General features: G+C 33.3%; 2 protein-coding genes across 4 annotated transcripts; both read left to right on the top strand.

Moving 5' to 3' along the window:
- The first annotated feature begins 1,194 nt into the window (after positions 1-1,194).
- Positions 1,195-3,410, top strand: LOC139896437 (uncharacterized). Of its 2 annotated transcripts, XM_071879085.1 has the most exons (3): positions 1,195-1,717; positions 1,965-2,045; positions 3,286-3,410. In XM_071879085.1, exons 1-2 carry the CDS (start codon positions 1,226-1,228, stop codon positions 2,043-2,045), a joined length of 573 nt encoding a protein of 190 aa, XP_071735186.1. In that variant the 5' UTR covers positions 1,195-1,225; the 3' UTR covers positions 3,286-3,410. The 2 variants fall into 2 exon arrangements, with proteins under 2 accessions (XP_071735186.1, XP_071735185.1); XM_071879084.1 differs by lacking the exon at positions 3,286-3,410 and having other exon boundaries at positions 1,965-2,091.
- A 1,850-nt stretch (positions 3,411-5,260) lies between these two features.
- On the top strand, positions 5,261-10,331 carry LOC139896436 (protein DWD HYPERSENSITIVE TO UV-B 1-like). Of its 2 annotated transcripts, none has more exons than XM_071879082.1 (10): positions 5,261-5,485; positions 6,058-6,124; positions 6,239-6,492; positions 6,704-7,052; positions 7,733-8,374; positions 8,754-9,194; positions 9,276-9,470; positions 9,556-9,612; positions 9,757-9,794; positions 9,910-10,331. In XM_071879082.1, the coding sequence occupies exons 1-10, from the start codon at positions 5,445-5,447 to the stop codon at positions 10,052-10,054; spliced, it is 2,229 nt and encodes a 742-aa protein (XP_071735183.1). In that variant the 5' UTR covers positions 5,261-5,444; the 3' UTR covers positions 10,055-10,331. The 2 variants fall into 2 exon arrangements, with proteins under 2 accessions (XP_071735183.1, XP_071735184.1); XM_071879083.1 differs by having other exon boundaries at positions 9,732-9,794.
- The last annotated feature ends 7,972 nt before the right edge of the window (positions 10,332-18,303 follow it).

Raw genomic sequence — 18,303 nt, 5'->3', positions numbered from 1 at the left:
AAAAAAAATATAAGATTTAAGTGGTCTTAAATTTAGAACAATTGAAATTTTGAAAATCACGAATCCCCATTTTTTTTTTATACTTGAGTTTCCGACCCGCTTTGCGAGTCGTCTATTCCCATAGCAACTACTCACTTTGTGGGCAATTCAAAGTCATCGTGGGTAAATATGTATTGTTACGAGGATCAAATATTTTCAGCGCCATAAATTCGAACTCATGAATTCCCATAGCCCTTCGGCCACCTTAGTTTCAATCTCCCATTTCTACCTTTCTTTTCTTAGCACTTTCCTTCATTTTCTTTAAATTTTCTAAATTCGGCATAATTCCAATATCAACTTTTTGGAATGAGAAATGCAATCTTCTATAGTTTCTATTATATTGCTAAAATGATGATGTCATTATTAGGCTAATTTCTTTGTTAAAAAAAATCAAAAAGAAAAAGAAAAAAAATCTAAACATGGTGGATGATGTCATTAATCAAAATAATTTTGAATTAAAATTAAATCTTATTAATTAATTATTATTATTAAATCTTATTAATAATTATTTTAATTATTAAAATTAAATAGTTAAATTATTTTAATTACTTATTTTGAATTGAGTACGAGAAGGTATAAAAATTAGGTAGAATGAAACCAATTCTACATTTATATTTTGATTTACACTTTTAAATAAAATGACAACCAATATTATCTCTTATGATTGGATGTGGATTGTTAAATATGCATTTTAGGTGTTTGATGAAATGTTCAGCTGACGAGTTTCTTAGTTGAATTATGTGGTTCCATGGGTTATAAAACTAAATAACTTTAGCATTTACGTTCACTTAATACCTATCATTAAACTGTTTCATTTAAACAAACCCGTAGTTTCACGGGTCATTTCACTAGTTTTATCTTTAAATAGCTATTCAAATTTCAAAAACCTTTTTCTAAATACAAACATTTTTTCATTTTCAATTAATTCGATCGTATATACATATACAAAATTCAATTATTTTAATAACTAAATACACCTGATTTCACATGGCAAAGTAATCAGGCCCAGTAATACAAAATTCATAGTTTTCCCGTATTGTTTATCCACGTGGCTGGACCCCACACGTTTACCCCTAACGGCTACTTATACCTCCCTTCTCCCCCTTTTTCTTCCATCCCTTTCAATTCTTCACACTACTCAACTCCTAAATTCCTTCCAATTTCATTCCTCACGCAACAAAAAGCCATGGACCGTAACATTACTCTCACTCTCTCATTCATCTGCATTATCGTATCATCCGTCGGAGCTCAATCTCCGGCCGCTTCTCCAACATTACCACCACCGTCAACTGCCACTACTCCCGCCGCTTCACCTTCAAAATCCACCACTCCTCCCACAACCCCTGTTTCAGCACCGGCAATCTCTCCGGTTGCAGCTCCACCAAAAGTATCCGTTCCTCCTCCGGCTAAGACACCTCTAAGTTCACCACCTGTTCCGGTGCCGGTTAGCTCTCCACCTCCAGCTGTTGAATCACCTCCAGTTCCAGAACCTACTGCTGCTCCAATTGAAGCTCCGGCTGCTGAAGTTCCGGCACCTGCTCATAGCAAAAAGAACACGAAAAAACACACCGCATCGTCTCCGGCGCCTGCACCTGAGATGGTCGGACCATCCCCTAGTGAAGCTCCTGGACCTAGCGACGCTCCTTCTCCCGGTCCCTCCGATGCTGTCGCCGATGAAGTAAGTTTATCTGTACCTATATTTACTCAGTTAGTGCGAAGTAGTTTTATTTCGTGATTGATTAATTAATTGATTGATCACGCATGGTCATATTCATCGACATTGCTTAAATAAATCAATTTCAATTTTAGTGAAGAAGATAATATTGTGAAACGGATATAATAATAATTTTAATTTTAGTACTCCGTATATACGAAGAAGATAAATTAGCCACTCACAATTGATTTGATGAAAAATTTAATTACAGAGTGGAACAGAGAAATTAATGGGCGTACGGATGGTGGTCGTGAGCTTGGTATTTGGATGGGCCGTCTTTGGCTGTCTCTAGGTCCCAATATGCTTTTCTTTCAATTTATTTTATTTCTTTATATCTTTGATTTTGATTTAAGGGGATGATTCTCACACACACTTTTTTTGATCCTCACACATCAATTTAAAGAAATGAATTATTATTAGAAGAGTAAAAGGTTAAAATAGGTGTGTGAGGATCAAAAAAGTGTGTGTTAGAATCATCCCCTTAATTTAATATATTAAATTATTATTATTAATATTATTAATAATAATTATTATTATTTTATTATTGTATCATCTCAATTTGTTTTTAATTGTTGATTGTTGATATTATATTGTAATTATTTTATTTAGCGAATTCTTTATTTTAAATATAGATCTGCTTGTTGATTTGGATGACACTTTTTGTCCCCGGAAATAATTAGTGTGGATGGATCCCACAAGTTTGTTTATTTGGAATTTTTTATTACCAATGTTGTATGACAAATTAACAATTAGTCATTACATAACATAATAGTGATGAACAAGGTTACAAAAATTCACTGTTCGAGGATCAGTCGAAATTTTAGAAAAAGTAATCAGCACTTTATAGATAATCCAAGATTAATTAAATTGTACTTTATACATTTAAATATTATTTCAACAACTATGTGTGTAAATATAAAAAAAAATCATAAAAATAAACATAAACTTAAAATAATTGTCTAAAATTGTTTATTTCGTTCAGAAATTCTAAATTTCTAGTTTAAATTCATGTTAAAATGTTAACTATTTTGAATTTAACATAGTTTGATTACCAAATTTGATTTTGAGCTATCAATTAACGTTGACGGAATAATAAAACGTATTTTGAAAAATCGAAACCGACTACTCTTAAAAATGACTAATCCGGGAGTAATCGAGTTTTTTACAACATTGATGATTGATGATGAATATGTAAAACAAGAATTTTTCTAACCATATGCATATCTTACAACAAATTATGTTACATCAAATCATATATTTCATATTTTAGACATACAATCTTATTACAGCATATAAAACACGTTAACTATATAATAAGTACATCTCCTAACTACTTATCTTTCATAATCGTATATATTTCTCTTTTTAGAAATTTCATTATTTGGTACCGAATTCGATTTCCGAGTACTGAACTAGTACCAATTTCGATAATACCGAAACGGAATTTACCCAAAATCAAGAACCGAACCCGAAAGCCTATCAATACCAATTTTAGGTACCGGTACGATACTGATTTGGTTTCAATTTTTCAGGATTTTTACTCATCTCTTCTACTATGGAGTACATATGTAATGGACAATGTCATATTTTAACACTTAATCAAACTGTGACACCATTTCCACCATATTTATTTATTTTGTTTTCACTCAACCTCAACTTATACTTCAGCGCATCATCTAAGAGGGTGTTTGGTTGGTGAGATTTCGTGTGATTTTGAGGAATTTACATTTCAAATCCTATGAAATCTCATCTTTAGTTGAAGGGATTTGCGTTTCAAATCTCATGAAATCCTATAGGTGAAGGATTTCAAAATCATTTGTCTTTGTGAAGGATATCTAAATCATATGTTTCAGTTTTCAGTTTTGCATTTCAAATTTCAGTTTCGCATTTCAAATTTCAGTTTCGCATTTCAGTTTTCAATTTTTATTTTTGCGTTTCAGTTTTGAATTTCACGTTTCATCATGTTTCGGGTTTCATCATTAAACACATATTTCAGTTTTCAATATCGCATTTCATGTTTTAGTTTTCAGTTTTGAGTTTCAACTTTTCGATTTGTGTATTAGTTTTTAGTTACACATTTCGTGTTTCAGTTTTTACTTATGGGTTTTGCGTATCAATATTTAGATTTGCATATAAATTTTTCATTTCGCGTAAACAAAAAAAATAAAAAACAAATGTAAAACATAAACATAAAATATTGATCATGACTTCTTTTGATCGAATTGTGTATCGTGAGATTTTAAATCCTCTAATCACGTAGATGATAGGATTTCAAAAATCTAGGATTTTAAATTCTCAAGGATTTCAAATTCTCTAGGATTTGAAATCCCAAGATTTGTTCTCGAATCAAACGTCACCTAAAAGTCTTTCACACAAATTATATTATATTATACCAATATACTAAAACACGCGCCAGATTTCGTCGTTTCAGTTTTATCGGATTGTCATTTTGAGTTTGCGTTCACACTACAAACGGTTTATCAACTTCGGTTCAATTTACACAACGGCCCATCAACTTTACACTTTTTTAGGGGTAAAAACGTAAATATATAATTTCATTAAAATAAAATAAACTAATTCCACCCGAATTTTTAACGGGCCCTATCTTCTCGCTCGGTGCGAGTTAAATTTTTCTGAGACCACCGTTCAACTCGAAAATATCTAATGAACACAACGGAACTAACTACGCGCGAAACGGACATCGTTAAAAAAACACTAGATAACGGGTCCTATATTCCCGCTCGGTGCTAGTTAAATTTTTCCGATACCACCGTTTAACTCGAAATAATTTTGCAAACACAACGCGACTAACTATACGTGAAACGGACATCGTTAAAAAAACACTAAATATTTTGGACTATATTACATACATATACATACACGTCCAACAAACAACCCAACTCACTAGATATATTAGGTACCAAACAACGTATATCCAAATTCGACCGCGCATCGAATACAACCGGAACAACGCGCGGTCGAATTTTTTTTCTAGTTTGATACTATCACGACACACTTTCAAATTTTGACACTGTCACATCACAATCACATTTTTCTATCTCTTTTAAAAAGTGCAATATTTAATCTCATGTCATAGTTATAAAATATCAAGGTAACGTATGATCTTATAATAGAATAAAAAATCAAAACGAAAAATGGAAGAGGTGTAACTTACACAAATTTTATTTTCTGTTTTGTACCAAGAAATATATAAACAAATGACTTGGATGCAGATGCATTCGCACCTACAATTCAACGCCTAAAACGACAATTAACGCTAGTGAAAACGACATACTCCGTAGTACCGCCGCCAATGTATACACAGAGAATATTAATAATAATATTAAATATTAATATTAAATTAATGTTATTGACTATTGTTGACTATATAGAACTGTGGATAAGACTAATTGACGTGGAATTATGCAGTTCACACGAATAACACGTGTATAAATTGTATAAAAATAAATAAAGGTGGACCGTACGTCTTATAAATGTGACGAACAATTTCAGATCAGAATCAAATATATTCCAATATATCTGCTCACAGTAATCATAATATCATAATAAGTTAGTGCGCTTATACAGTAATAACACATAATAAAGCTCGAATCAATTTCAACACACATGTATATATCTATCACTCTGTACAAATTAATGCGAAGATGAAGTAGCAAGGTGACATTTAGCGATGTTTTTTTCAGCTCCAAATATCTCCGTTTTACTCGCCAGGTTTGATTTATATCTCTAATTTCTGTAATTATATTTGCAATTTTGAATATTTTGTTAAATCGTGATAGCGAGTGCAAATGTTTCTGCATTTTCGCTATTTTTTTTTAAAAAAAAACTAGTAATTGTTACTGTGAATTTTGAGTTTTAATGTTTTGATTGATCTGATGAAATGATGTAGTACATAATTTCAGTTCACCAGTTCCTCTGCATATAATAGAAAATTGAAAGTTTTGTTTCAATTTTAAATTAAGTTCAGCTATTATGTACAGATCTAACAGCTTGCTCCTTTAATAATTTATACAGCTTTGATGACCTAATAATTGTTTGAATTACTGGAATTGTGTTATGATCTGTAAAAGTGTACCGAGATTCCATAAACTACACACTGTATAGTACGAAGAGATCAATAATTTAAGAGGTTAAAATTATTAATATAAAAATACGGTTACTTATGCATCAGCTTATTTGTAAATTGTAATATATTATTGAGCAGGTGAACTGATTGTTACTTTAGGAATAAATTAATAAAATTAGGTGTTTAATCTGTAACAGTTTGTATTGTATGGGTATAGGTACTTTGAAATATGCAAGATGCATGAGGTGGAACCTAGCTCAACTGTTGTATCATGGCTACAAAAGGTCAAACTTTTAATTCCACTTGTATTATATATACTTAATTATCATTATCATATACTTAAATTATCATATGCTCATGGTATAGCATCTGATACGTAACATTTATCTTGTAATTAGGCTATGATTCAGAAGGTTACATGCCAAAAATGCACAATAGTGCTGTTACTGGACCAACTTACCAATGCCGACTTGTTTCCCCTCATCGATCTTTTTAGCTTAAGCAACTTGGACGCGCTCGACAATGTTGACTTGTTTCATAACTCAAGCGGCGAATTACATGAATACCCTTTACTGTCATTGATGCACGCTATCAACGCAAAGCTTCGTGTAGTTGATATCCGTGATATGCCATTAAAGGAGGATGTCTTGAGGTCTAATTTATGTCAAATGTTTCGTTTGCTGTCACAAAGTCACTCCTCATCCCCTGCATAAAAGAAAGAAGAAATAGGGGAGGTTGCGAGGGACGAAACACGCCATATTTGATACTTTTTAATATTTATAAAAAAAGTATCATTAGATAATATAAAAACTTTACCATGTTAAGTGGTTTTTGAACTGTGTACGGATTTAAATTATTTCCAGGGATCTATTTGAGACCGGTCTGGACTGTCGGGTTCTGAACATAAGGTCCACCGAGATTCGAAAGCTCAATATGGCGGGGAGATTTGTGCATATGCACACGCTTAATTTGGACTTTTGTACCTCGCTTACTAGTATGGAGAAAGATTGTTTTACTTACATGCCTAATTTGACCCGTTTATCAATGTGTGCCACACGAGTATCTAATCTATGGACTACTGCTGCTGCCTTGTTGAAACTTCCTTCGTTGCTTGAACTACGGTTTCAAAATTGCTTGTGTTGTAAGGACACCGCCCCATGCCATTTGAAGGACTTCTCGGTTGAAAACACTTCAAGTAATAAGCTAAATGAGGTCAGAACATTATTACATAATTCCACTAGGGAAGGCAATGGGCGGAAAAAAACCCGTGACCCGCGGGTAGTCCCGTGATGGGTGGATAAATTCAAAAAGTTCATCCGCGGGTACGGGCGGGTAAAATTTTGTATCCGTTGACACAGGTCGCAGACGGGTTGCCGTGGCGGATGAAATCCGACCCATGACCCCGTGATACCCATTTGAGCAACCCACTAGTATACACGTTAATCCGCATACATATATTTAATTACCCAATAATATACTTATATATTTAATATTAATTCTTAATTATTCAAAGGTCTACTCGTGAGTTTATCCGTGTGTCATGAGTATGAGCACGTATTGTTTAATATGTAAATTTTTTAAACCCGTAGGTTGCGGGTACCCGTGAGTCACGGGTACAGGCAAAAAATTTACCCGTTGACGGGTGGACGGGTTCCGTTGGGTAATGGAAAGTCAAGGTGGGCGGTTCGCAGGTTCAAAGGATCCGTGCCCGTCGCCCGTGGGTCCCATCCATAATTTCCACGAAATCTTAGTTTATTACGTAGACTTTCTTGATATACTGTACTAAACAGATAGGTGGCAAAATGGGCGGGCGAGTCAGTTTTGGTAACCGAGTCCAAATGGGTTTGGGTTAAACTAGACTCTAAATTTCATCTTGTTAATGAGTTTGACAGGTTTCTTTTGGCAAATTGAGTGTTGATGAACATGAAAGTGGCTTGTTACATGAAACAGTTTCACAAAAGTACAACTCGCATCATCCTTCGCCAATATGCTTTCAGAAACATTACAGGGAATACATGATTGCTTCATTACCAAAATTAGGTGTATTAGATAATTGTCGTATCGGAAAATTCGATAGAGAAAGAGCTAAAACAGTCTTCTCAAGATACTACGAGTTATTACCAAATAAACGACAACATAAAGAAAGCATCATTAGCGTATTGCATATGCGTGAAACGGGAACAAGTAGTATACTTAACCGAAAATCCTTAACCTTTAAGGGTCCATCACTACACAAAAAAAGTCAAAGTTTCTACTCAAGGTCTTTGTGTGCTGCTAAACTTGGGTCCTCTGCATGGCCCGTTTTACATCCGATATCGAATATTAGTCAGATACCGAATGAAGAGGGAAAGATACTTAGACCAAGACAGTTCGAGTATCATCAAACGGACCCCAGTTTAATGGCGTTTGGTACTCTAGAAGGTGAAGTTGTTGTTATTAACCATGAAACGGGGAATCTTGTTAACTATGTGCCGTCTTTTGATACACATAAGAGTGTTTTGGGCCTCTGTTGGCTTAAAAGACACCCATCGAAGGTATGTTTTCTGCTTAAGCAGTAAGCAGTAAGCAGAGTTGGCTAATTGGGCGGGTCGGGTAATGACTTTAAAACTTGTAGTTTCTATGGATGTCTAAACGGATAAAGAGTGACCCGATACCAAATGGGTCAGATCTTTTTAACATAATTACAAAAACAGTCATTGTGGTTTGTCCTATAGCTGGCAATCGGGTCGGGTTTGGGTCCAAACGGGTTGAACCCAAATGGGTCAGATTTTCTCAACGGACCCAATTGGGGTCGGGTTGAGACCCAATTTTTTTATGTCCGTCAGAAAAATAGTTTAGTGACTGAACTTGCAATTTGAAACATACCACAGGGACTGTTTTTGTAATTGTGTCATACAATTTCTACTGTGACAGCTTGTAGTTGGTTATGATAATGGATCGTTAAGATTGTACGACATCAACGATACAATTCCAGATATTTCAAATAGCTACTGCAGTTCAACTGGTGTTGCATTCGATGACTTTCAGCATTTGACTTCGGTTCATGTTAACGCAACAGATGATCAAATTCTTACAAGTGGTTACTCAAAGAAAGTTGCTGTTTATGATATATCAACTGGAAAACGTTTACATTATTTCACTGATATGCATCGAGAACCCATAAACGTAGCCAAATTCTCCCATCATTCTCCATCACTGTTTGTTACTTCATCGTTTGATCATGATGTTAAAATGTGGGATTTGAGAACGAAACCTGTAAACCCGTGTTACACCGCCTCGAGTTCAAGTGGAAACGTTATGGTTTGTTTCTCTCCTGATGACCTGTATTTGCTCGTCTCAGCTGTTGATAATCAGGTATTGAGGGTCAAAACGGGCGGGTCGGGTAATATGTCAAAATATGTAGTACTTATGGGTCAAAATGGGTGTTGGTGGCAGGTTAAACAACTTTTGGCTGTAGACGGTAGGCTTCATACGAGTTTTGATATAGCTCCCACTGGGAATTCTCAAAATTACACTCGTTCGTATTATATGAACGGACGAGACTATATTATTAGTGGAAGTTGCGATGAACCTGTTGTTCGTGTATGTTGTGCTCAAACTGGTAGGCGACTCAGGGACATATACTTGGAGGTAGGTACACTTCATTTTTTTAAAACATTTCAGGAAGCAAAATTGTTTATGTTTGTTTAAAGTTGTAATTCCTGTTGTTTATCAGGGTCAGAATGCAAGGAGCTTGATGTTTGTGCAGTCGTTAAGAGGCGACCCATTTCGAGTAAGCTTTTCACTAATTATTTTAAGTGGATTAGTACCGTATGTCATGGTATCGTGCAATATTTCTTACCATAGACATGATATAACGGTCTATATTTTTTTCCTGTTGATATAAAACAGCATTTTCACATGGCCATATTGGCAGCATACGTGCGTCCTAGCTCTAAGTGGGAGATCATCAAGGTAATGCATATCATAATTTACATGATTAATCATATTTCTTGAATTCTAGTTGATTAAGTGTGTGATTGTTTGTAATGAAAGAAATATCAAATTTCATGTATATGAACAAATGCAGGTTAATTTGCTTTCTTCGGGTCAATATTCATCTGAGTATCAAAAAGGCCAGCATTTGTGCCCTTCCTATAGGCTCGGAACTTAGATGTGTGTGGTTCTATGGTGAAGCCGTTTACCTGTTTATAATGACCGGACCCGATGCATAATTCAAATACACAAAGGCATAAATTACAAGTGTGATGAAGTAAGATTGGATTTGGTATTGAAAGGTTTCATGTATCTAAGTTTCAGAAACTCCAAAAGTCATGCTAATCATCATCTTTTGGTAAACATGTACTCTTTTAAATATTGTATGTGATTAATGTAAATATAAAATGCAGTTTTTAAAGAAAGGATTGGGTCAAGCAGCTCCATGGGATTGATTTCAAATAGTTATTTTGAATACCAAATGTTCAAATATTTTTCTTGAATGAAAAAAGTTATGTTGAAAATTTAATTCAGATTGTCTTTATCTTTATGAGTGTTGATATGCTTATAACTGTTTGATTCGAATAACGAACTGAATCAAAACTGGTTTCACAATAAAAAAAATTCTAAATATTTTCAAAAAGATCAAATCGAAGAAATCATAAAATGAACCGATGAATGCAGTGCAAGCTATGTGAATGCCCAAACTCGATATAGCACGACACAATTGATCCTTAAGCGAGCTTGACCTTATAATGCTCGATACGATCAAGCTTGACCCTAAACCTTATATGATAAAATCTGAAGTCTTTCGAGCAAGAAAAATCCCAAATGTGTAACAATTCAACATTGTCAGTTAGTTAACTCTGGATGAAAAACCTGGGCGATTGAAGCACTAAACAAGTAACACTTTTTAATTCCATTTAAGATTACTCGAAAAGGTGAATATCTTTATTTAAATGTATGCGGTTATTTGAATTATCTGGTAATTATATTTGACCGTTACTTTGGGTCTCCAAGAGGTGATTTTAGTAAAGTATTAAACCTAAGACCTATCACCACATCAACTCTTAGACCATCCATTTGACGTATGCTAAATTGCTAATTGAGAGTAATTAAAACGGTAAATGTCTTTCTTTTTATGAGGACAGAAAACGAGTTTCAATTGTTTTATACTTTTATTATTAAAGATAAGGTGCCAGTTAAGAATATGCGTAACTGGTTACAGGTTGTAGAACATGCATACACTGGTTGTAGGTAACAACTTTTCAATGTGAGGTAAATAAAGTACGCAAATTTTGAAGCACACAGGCTGTAATGTTTGGTCATAAATACATACTACATAATTACATAATACATAAATAGTTAAAGTAGAGTGTTTGCTGTATTTGTATACTTTTTAAAAAATGACAAACCTACAAATTAACATAACACACGAATATTTACATTTTACTATCTCAGACAAGACTTGAATATCTAATTTCTTATACTTTGCTTGTTTCATTGGTATACTAGGACTATCATTCAAAATGTTACGGAGTATCTTATTAATGTAAGGGGATTGATATATTCACTATCCAAATTACTTCTTCTACTAATCTACTATAAAAATAGTGAATTAACATGTTGTAATGTACAACTAAATAATGCATAAGTGTGGTGGATGAAGTAATTTGAATATTGGATATATCATTACCCATTAATGTAATAGATAATAACATTGAGTTGTAGCTCAGCTGTTGTGGTTTGCCTCTTTTAGCGAGAAGTCAGGAGTTCGACTCCGCTGGACTGCAACATTGCACTCAATGTTATCCATGACCTAAAGTATCCACACTGGTCGGCTTTGGCTTACTACGGGGACAACGGGGAGGGGGTTTTACCGGTCATGCCCTCGAATTGGTCCGGGTTTCCTTCAGAGCAGTAGTTGGGGGAGGGTTATGCAACTACGGGAGATGAACCATTAACGCGTGAGTGGTTAAGTCCCCCTGGGTGATCCCAAACTGATGTAAAAATAATGTAAGAGAGAGTTGTTAATATACGATACATTATATAATATAAAATACCTACATCTAAAAATATGATATACGTAGTATTTTAAATTTTAAATAAAGTTCAAATGTGAGATCCATTGTAGTTAAATACTTAAATCATGACCAACCAATAAGTTATGCTTATCATGAATTTGTTATAAAAGTAATAATTGGATGATAATTTTATTATTATTATAGATATTGCATAGTATATTTTATTTTGAGTATAAATAGGTGTGTTGAGTTAGAGTTTATTGTATGTATTTTTTGGTTAACAAAAACACTCTCTCTCTCTAGATTCCAAATGCCACCAAACTCTCATTGTACATTTTATTATAAATAAAAAACCAATTACTCATACCTTTTGTTCAACCTTTGTTTTCTCCGTTTTACAGTATCTCTATCTCTATATACCTTCTACAGTCAAGAACCACTAAAGGTAGTTATAAGCCTACTGAATTATAACACGTTATCAGCACGATTATCTCAACATTTATACTAAATATGGTTGGCTCTGCCACCTAACTAATATATGGTCGGTTATACCACCTAAATGATATATGGTCGACACTGTCGCCTAATTTACATTTATGTTATCTAACATTTATTTATGTATACTAACATTTACATTTATGTTATCTAACATTTATTTATGTATACTAACATTTACAGTTATGTTCACTAACATTTATATTTATGTTATTTAAGTTATATATGGTCGGTTATACCACCTGAATTATATTTTCTGTAATCTAACTCTTATTAACTTCACTAACATTTATATTTATGTTATTTAAGTTATATATGGTCGGTTATACCACCTGCATTATATTTTCTGTAATCTAACTCTTATTAACTTCACTAACATTTATATTTATGTTAATAAGACCTCATGATTGTACGCAACACGTCATTTGACAACACGGTACTTTATGTACGCAACACGTCATTTGACAACACGGTACCATGGGTCGAGATTAATTTCGATCAATACGAATACGATGGGGTCTTTATATGTTATCTAACATTTATGATTACTTATGCAATTAATCATTATTTATTTCATGCATACTAATGTTTATTCTTAAATTTATAATCTTAAAAGTTAAAATAAAAAAAAAGGTAGTTTGTATTTTTATTAAAAGTAAATCTTAAAAGTTAAAATAGAAAAAGTAGTTTGTATTTTTATTAAAAGTAAATCTTAAAAGTTAAAATAAAAAAAAGTAGTTTGTATTTTTATTAAAAGTAAATCTTAAAAGTTAAAATAGAAAAAATAGTTTGTATTTTTATTAAAAGTAAATCTTAAAAGTTAAAATAAAAAAAGTAGTTTGTATTTTTATTAAAAGTAAATCTTAAAAGTTAAAATAAAAAAAGTAGTTTGTATTTTTATTAAAAGTAAATCTTAAAGGTTAAAATAAGAAAAATATATTATAATAATATATATTATAACTTAATATATATTATAATAATATCATTAATAATATAATATAATATGAACCTATATTCCCTTATGATTTTATTATTTGTAATCATACCATTATTCCTTTGTTTACTACTTATGAATCTAAACTAATTCTAATTGCATGTTGTTATTTATCTACGAAAAAAAAAATATTATGATTATGATTATGATTATGATTTATGCTGTTCATCTTTCTGAAAATAGAAAATGTCAAACTTATCAAAGCTTGAGTTTGATGCCTTAGACGTATCGGGAACAAACTACACATCATGGGTTATGGACGTAGAAATAAATCTTGGATCATTGGGTATTCTAGAAACTTTAAAAGAAAATAATACTTGTTCCGATCAAGATAAATTAAAATTAATTGCTTTTATTCGCAAACATATTGATACCACCTTAAAACATATGTTTCTCACTATCAAAGATCCACATGTTTTATGGGAAAGTATCAAGAGTAGATTCGATAATCAAAAGGAAATATTACTTCCAGCTGCGAGGGAAGAATGGAGAAATCTAAGGTTCCAAGATTTCAAAAAGGTAAGTGAATACAGCTCGGCCATGTTCAAGATCCGTTCAAAGCTTCAATTCTGTGGTCAAGAAATAAGTGATGCTGATATGATGGAGAAAACTTTCTCCACAATGCATTCTGCAAATATAACTGTGCAAGAAAATTTAAGATTGCAGAATTATAAAACCTTTTCCAAACTTCAAACTTATCTCTTAGTTGCAGAAGTTAATAAAGAATTACTGATGAAAAATCAAGAATCTCGTCCTACCGGTGCGCTAGCATTTCCTGAAGCTAATGCTATTAACAATAATAATAAAAGAAGAAATGCACATGGACGAGGGCGTGGAAGAGGTCGTAACCATATTGGCCAAAACCATCATCATGGAAATTACCATAACAATAATAAAAATCATAACTATGTTCGAAATCACCCTTATGGTAATGGTCGTGGTGGTGGTCGTGGTCGTGGACAAAGAAATAATAATCCACAAAATTATAAAATCCAAACACCATACAATCCCACAAATCACAATGTTGAAGAAGGCTCTTCAAAGAATGTTGAAGATTCTTGTTACCGATGTGGTAAAATTGGCCACTGGTCTAAAAACTGCCGAACAAATCAGCATTCTGTTAATCGGTATCAAGAATCCCTAAAGGGAAAAGGAAAAGAAGCAAATCTTGTGGATGACCTTGATACAAAAATCACTGAGCCAACTTGTGACTACTTTAATGAATAAATTTCTAATATCTATATATATATATAGATATCCTATTATATGTTCTCGTTAAATAAATGGTTGTAGATTTTCAATCTACACCATATCTAGTTTACTACATATTTCCTTATTATGTGCTATCGTTTGTAACATGTTTTGAATGTAATATATTGATGAATTATATACTCATTATTTGTTTCTCATATTTTTTTTTTGAAGTTCATGATGTATACTGCTGGAGTAAAAAATCAGTCAAATGGTGGAGATATTTGTATTGCAGACAGTGGTGCCACTCACACCATACTCAAATCTAAAAAATATTTCACAGACTTGAAAGCAACGGAAGGAACTATACATACTATATCAGGTCCTGTGGACTTAATAAAAGGAATGGGAAAGGAAAAATTCATGTTACCAAATGGTACGAATTTTCTGATAAATAATGCCTTATTTTCTCCCATGTCAAAGAGAAATTTGTTAAGTTTCTCTGACATATACCAAAATGGATATGATTATCAGTCAGTGACAACAGAAAATGAAAAATATTTAAGTATCACTGATAAGAATCGTGTAATTGAAAAACTACCAAGACTTCATTCTGGTTTACATTATACACATATAAATGTACCTGAAGTAAATGTGGTAGTTAAAGAAAAATTATGTGATCCTGTAATGATCAGTTTGTGGCATGAGAGATTAGGTCACCCAGGATCAACAATGATGAAAAGAATAATACAAAATACACATGGACATCCATTGGCGGATCAAAGGATCCCTCATGATGCACTTATCCCATGTACATCATGCTCACTTGGAAAGTTGATAATAAGACCATCACCTCTTAAGGTTGAAAAAGAATCACCAATGTTTCTTGAAAGAATTCAAGGTGATATATGTGGACCAATTCATCCACCATGTGGACCATTTAGATATTTTATGGTTCTAATAGACGCATCTAGTAGATGGTCTCATGTTTGTCTATTATCAAGTCGAAATATGGCATTTGCAAAATTTCTTGCTCAAATTATTAAATTGAGAGCACATTTCCCTGATTATACTATTAAAAGGGTGAGACTAGATAATGCCGGTGAGTTTACGTCTCAAGCATTTAATAACTTTTGCATGTCTATTGGGATTATTGTTGAACATCCCGTTGCCCATGTGCATACACAAAATGGTTTAGCTGAATCATTAATTAAATGATTGCAGCTAATAGCTAGACCATTGATAATGCGAACAAAACTCCCAGTATCTGTATGGGGCCATGCAATTTTGCATGCTGCATCATTGATTCGCATTAGACCAAGCGCAAGTCATACATATTCTCCTTTGCAACTTGCTTTTGGTCATCAGCCAAATATTTCCCACCTTAGAACATTTGGTTGTGCGGTTTATGTCCCTATCGCACCACCACAACGCACTAAAATGGGTCCTCAAAGAAGGATGGGAATATATGTTGGATATGAAACATCTTCAATAATAAGATATATTAAACCCATGACGGGTGATGTTTTTACAGCACGTTTTGCTGATCGTCACTTTAATGAAACATTATTCCCTAGATTAGGGGGAGAAATAAAAAATAAAGAAAATGATGTTTCATGGTGTGAACCTCAATTAATGTATCTTGATCCTCGCACAAAAGAATGCGAGATCGAAGTTCAAAAAATAATGCATATGCAAGAACTTGCAAATAAATTGCCTGATGCATTTACAGATACAAAAAAGAGTGACTAAATCATATATACCAGCAGCAAATGCTCCAGCTCGAATTGAAATTCCAAAAACTGGCAATAATGTTATTCTTGAGTCTTTGCCACGCCAGAAACGTGGGAGACCAATTGGTTCCAAAGATAAAAATCCTCGAAAAAGAAAATCAGCTGATAATGAGGTAAAAGAAAGTGTTCAAGAAGAACTACAAATCAATACTCCTTCTGCAGAGGAGATTGATGATGTCAATACGGAATTTTCAATCAATTACGCACATTCAAAAATAATATGGAACCGAAATGAAATGAAAAATCTTGATGAGATATTTTCATATAATGTTGCATATGACATCATAAATGATGATGATGATCCAGAACCAAAATCTGTCATGGAATGTCAAAATAGACATGATTGGGATCATTGGAAAGGAGCAATACGAGCTGAATTTGAATCACTCAATAAAAGAAAAGTTTTCGGATCTATCATTCTCACACCTAAAGATGTGAAACCTGTGGGATATAGATGGGTTTTTGTGCGAAAAAGAAATGAGAAAAATGAAGTTACAAGGTATAAAGCTAGACTTGTAGCTCAAGGTTTTTCTCAAAGACCGGGAATTGATTATGAGGAAACTTATTCTCCTGTTATGGATGCAATTACTTTTAGATACTTAATCAGCCTGGCAGTTTCTGAAAATTTAGAAATGCATCTCATGGATGTTGTGACTGCTTATCTTTATGGATCACTTGATAGTGATATATATATGAAGATACCTGAAGGATTTAAGGTATCAGAAGCAACCAATGCAAAACCCAAAGAAATGTACTCAATCAAGTTACAAAGGTCTTTATATGGGTTGAAACAATCGGGTCGCATGTGGTATAAACGATTAAGTGATTACTTGATAAGCAAAGGGTATACCAATAATCTTATTTGCCCATGTGTTTTCATTAAGAAAACAACATCCGGATATGTGATCATAGCTGTTTATGTTGATGATCTTAATATCATAGGTACAAATAAAGAGATCCATGAAGCCATTCAACTTCTAAAGAAAGAATTTGAAATGAAAGATCTCGGAAAAACCAAGTATTGCCTTGGTTTACAAATTGAACATATGCCTAATGGTTTACTTGTACATCAAACAACATATACTGAAAAGATTTTAAAACGTTTTAATATGGACAAGGCAAAACCATTAAGTACTCCTATGGTTGTTAGATCACTTAATGTTGACACTGATCCATTTCGTCCCTGTGAAGATCATGAAGATATCCTGGGACCAGAAGTACCATATCTTAGTGCAATTGGAGCTCTTATGTATCTTACAAATTGTACAAGACCTGACATTTCTTTTGCAGTTAATTTGTTGGCAAGGTTCAGCTCAGCTCCTACCAAAAGACACTGGAATGGGATCAAACACATATTTCGATACCTTCGAGGAACTACTGATTTAGGATTATTTTATTCTAACGAATCAAAACAAGATTTGGTTGGTTATGCAGATGCAGGTTATTTATCTGATCCACATAAAGCTAAATCTCAAAATGGATATGTATTCCTAAATGGAGGTACCGCAATATCATGGCGTTCTCAAAAACAAACACTTGTTGCAACATCATCAAATCATGCCGAAGTAATTGCATTACATGAAGCCAGTCGGGAATGTTTTTGGTTGAGATCAATGACACAACTCATTACTGATTCTTGTGGACTAGAACGCAATAAAAGTTCAACAACTATCTATGAAGATAATGTAGCTTGCATAACACAGATGAAAGAAGGGTATATCAAAAGTGACCGAACAAAACACATACCCCCTAGATTCTTCTCATACACTCAAAATCTCATTAAGGACAACCAGATTGAAATGAGATATGTTCAGTCCAGCAAAAACTCTGCTGACCTTTTCACCAAAGCACTTCCAACTGCTATTTTCAGAACACACGTTCATAATATTGGCATGATGCATGTTCAGAAGATGTAACAACTCAGGCGTTGCCTACTTGAGGGGGAGTCAACTCTATGCTGCACTCTTTTTCCCTTAGCTAAAGTTTTATCC

This window comes from Rutidosis leptorrhynchoides, chromosome 3 (assembly GCF_046630445.1).
Source record: "Rutidosis leptorrhynchoides isolate AG116_Rl617_1_P2 chromosome 3, CSIRO_AGI_Rlap_v1, whole genome shotgun sequence".
Taxonomy (NCBI): domain Eukaryota; kingdom Viridiplantae; phylum Streptophyta; class Magnoliopsida; order Asterales; family Asteraceae; genus Rutidosis; species Rutidosis leptorrhynchoides.
The sequence above is the reverse complement of the archived record's forward strand: the minus strand, read 5'-3'. Positions and strand labels throughout refer to the sequence as shown.

Excerpts from the sequence above, each read along its gene's own strand:
- LOC139896437 (XM_071879085.1), top strand. The coding sequence starts at position 1,226 with ATGGACCGTAACATTACTCTCACTCTCTCATTCATCTGCATTATCGTA. Across the intron at positions 1,718-1,964 it reads CCGATGCTGTCGCCGATGAA|AGTGGAACAGAGAAATTAAT; the intron begins GTAAGTTTATCT and ends ATTTAATTACAG.
- LOC139896436 (XM_071879082.1), top strand. The coding sequence starts at position 5,445 with ATGTTTTTTTCAGCTCCAAATATCTCCGTTTTACTCGCCAG. Across the intron at positions 8,375-8,753 it reads TTAAAAGACACCCATCGAAG|CTTGTAGTTGGTTATGATAA; the intron begins GTATGTTTTCTG and ends CTACTGTGACAG. Across the intron at positions 9,195-9,275 it reads TCTCAGCTGTTGATAATCAG|GTTAAACAACTTTTGGCTGT; the intron begins GTATTGAGGGTC and ends TGTTGGTGGCAG.